The sequence below is a fragment of the Penaeus vannamei genome, chromosome 43, assembly GCF_042767895.1.
Source record: "Penaeus vannamei isolate JL-2024 chromosome 43, ASM4276789v1, whole genome shotgun sequence".
In the NCBI taxonomy this organism is placed as follows: Eukaryota; Metazoa; Arthropoda; class Malacostraca; order Decapoda; family Penaeidae; genus Penaeus; species Penaeus vannamei.
In genome coordinates, this window is record NC_091591.1 from 23,975,289 (window position 1) to 23,985,288 (window position 10,000).

General features: G+C 37.7%; 1 protein-coding gene across 6 annotated transcripts in view; it reads left to right on the forward strand.

Moving 5' to 3' along the window:
* The window catches only part of pps (protein partner of snf), a 95,476-nt gene that overhangs the window by 43,257 nt on the left and 42,219 nt on the right, over window positions 1-10,000 (forward strand). For all 6 annotated transcript variants that reach the window (XM_070119077.1, XM_070119073.1, XM_070119075.1 and 3 more), the window contains 11 exons: window positions 1-90; window positions 1,040-1,181; window positions 2,462-2,852; window positions 2,996-3,190; window positions 3,364-3,549; window positions 4,139-4,262; window positions 4,584-4,729; window positions 5,504-6,270; window positions 7,230-7,833; window positions 9,164-9,283; window positions 9,575-9,663. The exon at window positions 1-90 is cut by the window's left edge and continues 10 nt beyond it. In XM_070119077.1, the coding sequence (XP_069975178.1) occupies window positions 1-90; window positions 1,040-1,181; window positions 2,462-2,852; window positions 2,996-3,190; window positions 3,364-3,549; window positions 4,139-4,262; window positions 4,584-4,729; window positions 5,504-6,270; window positions 7,230-7,833; window positions 9,164-9,283; window positions 9,575-9,663 (2,854 nt within the window). The remainder of the gene's footprint in view (window positions 91-1,039; window positions 1,182-2,461; window positions 2,853-2,995; window positions 3,191-3,363; window positions 3,550-4,138; window positions 4,263-4,583; window positions 4,730-5,503; window positions 6,271-7,229; window positions 7,834-9,163; window positions 9,284-9,574; window positions 9,664-10,000) is intronic.

Below are 10,000 nucleotides of genomic sequence, written 5' to 3' on the forward strand. Positions count from 1 at the left end.
TCCAGTATGTTGCAAATGCAGCCACAATGCCTGTGAAGAGTGAGCCAAGGGTTCTTGTGTATGAGAAGTCAACAGGAAAAATACTGACAGGTGAGTTGAGCAGCTGCAACAGATATGCCAGAGACAGTATCTTGCGAAGACTTGGTAGGTTTACAGTGGAATTCATAGTAGTATAAATTAGCTCTTAAATTGTTGCTGAGAAAAGGGAGTGACAGTGTTTGTATGATTATTTTGCAAATGCTGTTGCATGTCATTTTTTTTATCAGGAAGGGGAAAATACAGTTGATACCCAGATAGCTTTGCTTGATTATTAAGGGATTCAAGACAAAATTTTGTTTTGTGGTTAGAATCAATAGATCGCAACGTTTTAAAAGTATTGTTGTATTTGGTATACATGCCAGATAATGTACACATGGTAATACAGTAAGCATGCCACAAGCATGTACCATACTTATGGCTTTGTCATTATGTTAAACCTAATTTCATCCTTTGAAATATCACCAATTTTCCTACTTCTGTCCATTACTCTGCTGATGGATGGCATGCATACCATGCCATGCTGAGAATGGCTTTCTCACCAGGGACATGTATATCATGCCACAGATATACTATTTGTAAAGCAGGTTATATCACATTATGCATGCGACCATGTGTATGCCTTTTGGCAAGTTAGCAAGGCTGGTGTCATTGGATTAAAGTATAAATGTATTGTACTTTTTATGATGACATTTGAAAGGTTAATTAGAATAAAAGCATTCTGTACCAGTATCTTTTTTCAGAATATAGATCAGGTTATGTCCAGCTTGATACACCAAAATCTTGAAATAAAGTCAGAAATATGTTGTTGCAATGTATTACAGTTTCTTGACACGGCATGATAGTGTTGAAAAAGGTGCAGATAAGAGTGATTAATATACTGATGGTAAAGTCCTTTTTCACATATGTGAGATCAGGTCATATAGATAGGCAATGTCCAAGTTACACTTTTCCAGTATTACTTTCAAAGGGCTAATAGGGTTTTCACTGACTTATTTCTCAGGGTCAGCCGCTCCCACACTTCGCCAGCTGAAAGACTACTTGAAGCAACACCCAGACTGTGCGGTTCTCCAGCCAGGAATGATGGGAGCGTCAGGGACAGTGGCTGCAACTAATGCAAAAATTTCAAGTACACAGTTTTATGGGTAAGTTAGAGACAAACAGAACCATCATTATGACACTCACACTCACTCTCTCTCTCTCTCTCTCTCTCTCTCTCTCTCTCTCTCTCTCTCTCTCTCTCTCTCCTCTCTCTCTCTCTCTCTCTCTCTCTCTCTCTCTCTCACTCTCTCTCACTCTCACTCTCTCTCTCACTCTCTCTCACTCTCACTCTCACGCTCACTCTCACTCTCTCTCTCTCTCTCTCTCACTCTCACTCTCACTCTCACTCTCACTCTCACTCTCACTCTCTCACTCTCACTCTCACTCTCACTCTCACTCTCACTCCTCTCACTCTCACTCTCACTCTCACTCTCTCTCTCTCTCTCTCTCACTCTCTCTCTCTCTCTCTCTCTCTCACTCTCACTCTCACTCTGTCTCTCTCTCTCTCTTTTCCTCTCTTTTCCTCCTGTCAATAGGTGTTAGTTCATACAGTTTGATTAACCCATTAGATACAGATGGCCAAAAATACAGGCATTAAGCTTATCTGAGTGTCCACTCTAACCGATGCACAGCTTGTTGACCAGGCACACACAAATGCTCATGTGTTTTGACAAGACTCCATGTCTCCTCTTTGGAATGTTATTTTTCTCTTATTCTGTATTCCCCCCCCCTCTTTTGCCATTTTTCAATGTATATTTTTCATTTTTTGCTTTATCCAGATGGTAATTGACTATTTTCCTTGCAAACTTCATATCATCTCTAGGTAAACTCCATAACTCATTGCAATAATGTTCAATTTTCTGTATTACAACAAGTGCCACTGTTTACGACAGCCATTGATAGGATCCTTATCATGGCTCCTCACTGGAGCTGGAACTCTTCCAGTCATGGCTCACAGATGGTACATTATACATGCATTTATTGATGGATATTTATCAATTAATATTTATTTATTGATGGCAATAGCTGCATCCTAAATGGTAAATGAATCCAGTCACCTACCAAGAGGTTTGTGTACTCTTGGCAAGTCATTCCCATCACCTCAGCCTTTGTGGAAATGCTTCATGATGGCAAGTTCGCATCACCTTAATCCGCAGCCAAATTTTCCCTTAAAAGCAAGTTTGCATCACCATGGCATGTTCATGTCACCCACCCCTCAAATCAAATTTTTCATTGTGTGATGGTTATGTCATCCAAATCATAGGGGCTAAGATGGAAGCAAGTTGACTTTGGGAGTATGTTGCATTTGTAAGTATTTGCTGCAATATCAGTCCAGTAAGAGTATTAGATGAACTTCAAAGATTGAGGAAGATATTGTTTTCAGGGACAAGAAGGTCATCCAGCTTTCCCCAAAGTCGGTTGCAGTGCCGGTTTCTGGTGCTGGTGCTCGGAAAGTCACTGTTGTCAAATCATCAGATGGAAGAATTATAGTTAAAGCATCAGAACCAGTTGAAAATGAATCAACAACCAAAACTGTGACAGCCAGTGCATCTGTGGTAACTCCAAGCAAACCTGTAGTAATAAGCAGTGTTAAACCCTTGAGTTCACCTGTTAGCTCTACCAGTAAGCCTGAGGAGCAGAAGAAGGAGGAGACAGCTCCTCCCAAAGGCAACCCCAGCAAAAGTGTGCCTGCCAGTCCTAGTACAAAATCTATTGAGGAAAAGAGAGAGGAACCTCTTGTCTCAAAGAATACCCCAGCAAAGGAAATAAAAAAGGTAGGCATTAAAGTGTAAGAAATACAGCTTTTAAATATTGTAGCGTAAAAGATTTTTCTTTTGCAAGTTCTCATGAAAGATAGATGATAGACATAAATTGAATTGTCTTGAGGTTCTTTGCAAATACCCCTAATTAATTTCAGACGCCAGCAAAATCCCTGTCTGCCGAGAAGAAGAAACCAGACCCAGGCGAAGTCCGTGAGAACATTCGCAAGGGCCTGGCTGAATGCCTCACTAACCGTGCGAAGGGTGCTGAAAAGGAATTTACTTTGTCTGAGAGCGACATAAAATCTCTTGCAGCTGCAATTGAGAAGGAATTGTACAACTTCTTTGGCAAGGTTTGTTGAATTGTATATCTTAGATATCTTAGGAGATGAAATAATACTTTGAAATAGTATCTTTTATATTTTATATTGGAAAAGAGAGTTAATGCTGAATATATATCTTTTACTGTATTTGAACTTTTCGAAGTATAAATATTTGAATTAATGTTTTTTCTTTATCTTGGCAGGATGTAGGCTTTAAGTACAAATCTCGCTATCGAAGCCTCATATTTAACATCAGAGACACAAAGAACAGTGGCCTTTTCCGGAAGATTCTGAATGGTACCATATCGCCTTCCAACTTGGCAAAGATGACCTCCGAGGAGCTAGCTTCAAAAGAGCTGGCAGAGTGGAGAGAGAGAGAGGAGAAGAAGGTAAAAGAATAATTTATTATTTTTACATATGCTTGTGTATTTTGCTTGGAATGAAGAGAGAGAAAGCTAAAATAAACACATTTGCCATAAAGTTTTGTTAGTCATGATCAACTGGTAATGACAGTATTTGGTTATTTTTCTACGTATTACATTATATTTTTAAAGGGGTACTTAACATTCAGACCATGACAGAAGGCTAATTTGTGTTCAAGGATTTTATGTATATTCCCAGTACACATAGCTGATAAATTCTTTATTCTTATCACATAGTTGCAGCAGATTTGCATTCTTAGGCATAGATTTAAAGTTTTAAAAGCACAGTTTTTTTTAATGTTAGATGCAGGTCTAGTAATGAAGGAATGCAGGTGTTGTTGAATCATGGCACAGACATTCTTATATGACACAAATAAAAGAAAACTAATTCATCACATGCTGAGTAATTTTTGGTAAATTGGTTATGTCTGGTTTTCCCACATTATTCCAGTTGAGTGACTGCCCCTCCTTGTCTTACAAAATGGGATTTCTGTGATAGATAGCTAGTTATTTAGTTAGTATCTTGTTGATATTTCATGATCTTTTTACCTTTCAGGAACTTCAAGCTATTGAGAAATATGAATTGGATATGATAGCTTTGGGTAACCAGTACATCATGAAATCCCACAAAGGAGAAATAGAAATTGATAAAGATGAATTCATAAGGGACAAAGAGAAAGGTTTGTTATTATTTTCTTATCCCAAATACAAATGAATATTTACTTATAATGATAATGATGATAATTCTGAAGTTTTGAAATATATATGTGTACACACACACACACAAACACATACACATGTGATATATAGGGAAAAAGTCTTCCTTATGTAATACTTAAGCATTATTATTATTGTTATTATTTAAAGTGTGCTCTACTTAATATTCCTATTGTCATTGCCATCATTATTCTTTACTACTTCCATTGTTGATAGTGTTTTTCCATATTAACATTCTTATCATTATCTTTATAATTAATTGATTATGGCTTATCTACTTACAGCTCCAGAAACACTGAATTCACTTCCAGCAGAGAATCTTGGGGAAATAGTGGAGGACACTTCTGCAGGCCACAAGAATCACATATTCGATCGCAACTGTAAAATCTGTGTGAGTCAGTCAGACTCGACAATTGCATCGGAGGAACTTGTAGGTTATTTGTTTGACTTTATTTTGTGGTTATTTGTGTTGTTGTATATTTTTGTGTGTACGTTAGTTTGATTGATGTTTTATAAGTTCTGTTTTAAGTTTCCTTAACTTTGTCAAATGTGGTTTGTTGATACAACACATTTACAAAATCAAAGATGAATAAGAAGAAAGTTTTAGATTGAATGAATAGATTATTGTATTTATCATAGGTATTTTTACTTTTGTTAATGTTAGTGTTATTATTTTTTTTTTTTTAGTCGTAGTAGTTTTACCATTCTATCAGCATCATTGTTTGATAAATGCGGTTGAGTATATAACAAAGCTCAATATTTTGACAGTTGATTATTACAAAGAGAGGCAACTTTTCAATTGGGTTTGTCATTGGAGTTGAGACATTCAACCTCATTAACACAAGTTCATACCTCTCTTCTCAAAATGCAGTTTGATATTTCATTGAAACTCATTGCCAGAAGTTCATATCTCCTTTCTCAAGGTGCAATTTGAATTTCATTCAAACTCCTTACTAGAAGTTCATACCTATTTTCTCTAGGTGCAGTTTAAGATTTCTGTGTAGGATGTAATTGGTTAGTGTTTATTTGCGAAATCAAAAAGTCCAGCATTTCATCAGCGTTAATTGATCATCCACTGGCAGGGCAGCTTCTTGTCGTTCCTTGTTTACTCTTTGCCAAAGCAAGAAATTTATTCATATATTTGGAGAGTTTCCTGCTTTTCTTCTGAATGGTGGTGATTATTAAAGGCCTTCTCCTCTTTCAGAAATTGGAAAAGAAGCTGGAAGAGGGAGATAAGCACAAAAAGGAGAAGAAAGACCACCGAAACAGAGAGTCAGAAAAGATAAGAGATAGGAAGGACAGGCACAGTTCTGACAAGGAGAGAAGAGAGAGGAAAGACTCCACAGATAAGGAAAGACACAGGAGGAAGAGTGTAGATAGTGAGAAAGAGAGAGACAGGGAAAGAAAATATAAAGATGAGAAGGGAAGGGATAAAGGCAGAGAGAAGGACAGAGACAAAGATGATAAATCAAAGATTAAAGATAAAAGTAAAGATGAAAAGCACAGTGACAGAGACAAAGATAAACACAAGGAGAAACAGAGAAGCAGCAAAGATGAGGAGAGGGAGAGACACAAGAGTTCTAGTAGTGATAAAGATAGAAAAGAGAAAGAAAGAAGGGATTCCAAGGACAAGAAAGATGACAAAGACAGAAAGCATAAGGACCGACACAAAGACAGGAGAGATTCCAAAGACAAAGATCGAAAGCGGAGAGACAGTGAAAAGAGTGACAGAAAAAGGAAACACAGTGAATCTCGAAGTGAAGACAGGAAAAGGAGAGACAGTGAAAGAGACAGAAGAAGAGACAGTGAGAAGGAGAGACGGCCATCTGAGGGAGAGAGACAAGAGCGGGAGAAGGAGGAAGTGAGTACTAGCGAGGATGTCGTGCTGGACATAACCACCTCAAGAGGAAACAACCAAGTCCAGCTGGATGCCGATGTTGAGGACACACTGCCAACCTCAACTGTCATGGGGTGAGTTCAGCCTTTAGCTACTTTTATAAATTGATGTTTGCATAGGTGTTTTCACACTTTTGCTTTATTACCATAGTATCATTTGTTTCTCAAAACCAGAAGGGATTGCTGTCATTGACAGGTAATACAAAACATAAGACTAACATATTTAAGATTAAATCTTAGTATTTAACTTTTTTTTTTTTTTTTTTTTATAACTTTGTTACTGTGGGAAGAGATAAATGGTATTGGTTATTTTCATTGGAGTCAGACATTTTTCTTTAAGATTGACTGTCGGATTCATATTTGAAATATAAAATTTAACCCATTTGCGACGGATGTCCCACATATGGGACACCCAGAAAAAAAAATTGCTGGGCATCCCGCCAGTATGACGCTGTATCGGGGCTTGCTCTCTGACTCAGCAGCGGGCCATGGCTGGTGCACGGGCAGAGTTCGGGCCAGTCCTGTGCGCCAATTTTGTAGCTGCCCGGAAACTTTTATTTTTGGCTTCAAAATATACTGGTGTTAGTGGCTTAAGTTTGCAAGGCAGTTCATAAAAATGTAGTAAAGCATACAGCATACAACAAGCCATATAAATTTGGAAACCTGTGGTTGATTAACTGTTATTGGTGAGTGTGATCTCCCAGCTTATTAATGCAGGAAATGCTGGAATACATCGGAAGGTGTAAACATGACTTCTGTTCCCAGTTATCTCGTCTATAAAGCAATGCATTTTCCAATGAAAGTAGACCTTTACTGTACATGTGACTTTATTGCCAAGTTATCTCATTGATTGCTAACATATCTGGCAATCATCCTGTAACTGATGTTTGTAGAGAGGAAAAAAATTAAAGTATTTGGGAGTGGCTCTGAAAAAGTAAATGATATTTAAGATTGCATCTATTAATATAATTTTTTGTAATTGCTTAACAGCAAGCTGAATGAACCAAATCATAAAATTTGCTTTACCTTTACAGGAGTCCAGACATTGTGGAAGTCAAGGATTATAGTTACACTCCCCCCAACAGAGGCGATGCATCTCCGCTACTATTCTCCAATAGTCCCTCCTTTCCTCCTCTCCCTCCAGACTCCCCAGAGTATATTCCCCCCTTACCAGAGGAGGATCTCCCTCTACCCCCTCCTTTGCCTGACAGCCCCAGAACACCACCCCTCCCAGAGGAGGTTGACCTCAGCTCCACTCCTCCATTACCCCCTATGGACGATGTACCTGACACACCACCACTGCCAGACCAGGATGCGCCTGCCACGCCGCCCATTCCTGATGATGACATTCCCGCCACGCCACCACTGCCAGATGATTACTTGTCCCTCATCAACGAACGATCAAACACTCCCCCCTTGCCGGGCTCTGGTGTTGATCTCCATAGCAAAATCTCTTCCTCTCTGGGACCACGCAATCCTGAGGACTTGAACAGGCTAACACCTCCCCCAGTAGGATCCAGCAGCATATCCAGTAGGAGTGGGCCACCCCCAAAGGTTATCTCTGCTGAGCCCATGACTGTATGGAAGGGTATTATCCACATGCCAGATGTGGCCAAGTTCTCAGCTTCTGCATTTGAGGTAAGTTGGAGGAGACATCCAATGCTAAGCACTGCACCAGGGCTTAACTTACTTGTAAGGCACAGAACAAAAATGACGGGCAAGAGTCAAGGGATACCGGGTTGGGCTTTAATACACATAAATGCTATCTTGAGGCACTTGAATATGTCACAAAACTTAATATAATCCATCAACCACCGTGGAAGGTGTGATTCTTTGGCTGCTGCTAAGAGGCATATATTCCCAAGAAATGTCTTTTTTTCTAGTCAGAAATGAAATTTTGACTCATTGGCTCTGGAATTTTAGCATCAGGAAGGCTGTCAAATACATGCTGACAATCAGTTACTATATTGACAGCAAGGACAAGCCTCACACTGTAATTTTTTCTTTTTTCTCTCTGTCTGTCTGTCTTCTCTTTTTAACCATATATATAGCTGGCTAATATAGCCCCTACTTGTGTGACTGTTTGGCCTGTCTTGAAGCTGCATTTGTGATTATTAAAGGAAAATTACCCAAATAAAGGAATTATGGGAAGGGCACTTAATTTTACTTAGTTTGATAGGCGGCTATGCATGGTTCTGCATGGTATATGTAGAATGTGTAATTCATAGAAAACATGTATTATATAAACCTTGACATAAGTATCCATTGTTAACCCCAGTTTCTCATCATATGAAGTTCTTGTGTCATGTTCTTTTAATTTTCTGAGGTCCTTGTCCACTACAGTTTGTCCCTAGAAATCTCTACATAGATTAGTTTCTGAGGTTTTATACAACACAATAAATGAGTTTATGTATGTGCTAATATGGACGCTACTACAAAATCTGCCAATTTCAAGCTTCACATAGCCATAAAGCTGGAATATATAAGTCAAAGAATGTGATAAATTTGAAAGACAAATATAAAATTTCCTATATCTCTTCAAATAATTGCACTATTTTATTTCACATACTGAGAAGCATTGTATGAGCAGCTAATATGGACACTACACTGCAAATTCAATGTTTTAACTGTTGTATAACTGAGAAGATGGAATATAGAAGTCAAGAATATTTTTGAAAGATATGAGTTTTATTACATGTAAGCTCAAGCAATATATGAGGTAATGTGAGCACATTAAATATGTCAACTCTTTTATATAACCCAAAAATCTTACCTTAGTAACAGAAAAATAAAAATAATTACAAAAATTTAAAAGCCCCAAAAAGTATTTTTTTGATTAAGATACTCTCCAACGAGGATACGTTCATGTGATTTACACTTGCAAGATACAATTCTTAAAAAATATTTTTTTATGTGATTTACCCTACAAAAGGGTCAAAGTGATTTTCTATCAAACTTCTATCGACAGGTTTCTGGGAAGGCGCAGTTCCTTCCTGAGGACGTACCAAATTCTGTTGAAGTTGTGGGTCGTATTGCACCTGAGACTGTGTGGAGCTACATTGCTCAGATGAAGAAGAGTGGATCAAAGGTAATTCATTTTTCGATGTTTGCTTCAGAAATATTCTGTATTTGAAATAGCAACTTCCTAATATTGATGCTGTCATTATTATTACTATTATTGATATTAAGCATAAATGCAATACTTATTAGTGTTATTATATTGATTTATGTGTATTTGATACAGATGATTACAGTAAAATAGTGGGAATGTAAAATGTATTTTTCTGGTATTATCCTTAGATAATGCTTTTTTGATACATCAACTAATATTTAGTTCCAGATGTTCTTTTATTAGGGGCAATTTTTTAAAAACTTTCAGGAAATCCTTGTAGTGCGTTTCCAGCCAGCAAATGAAGAAGAGAAAGTGTCTTACATTGCTCTTTATTCCTATTTGTCATCCAAGAAGAGGTAAGGAAGAGCTAAGATAATTTTTTCCTTTTTCTTACTATATTTCTAAATTATGTTAATTTCTTTCATTATATATGAATTGGCCAGAGATTAACCCCTTTCTTGGGAGAAGGGGTAATTAGATAGAAGGGTATTAATAACTTCACCAGTTTCTGAAAAGATGTGTCACAGTATTCCCTCAGAAGCATGAAGTCTGTATAGTAGAAGGTACGGCCATAGTAAAGTTGAATTTCCTGTTTTGTGAAGAGTTGTATTGAAAGTAATTATTGCTTGCATGGTTTGAAGGCTGTGTTCATCCAGTGATGAGTGTGTAGGATGGTCAGACTTGAAAAGTGCT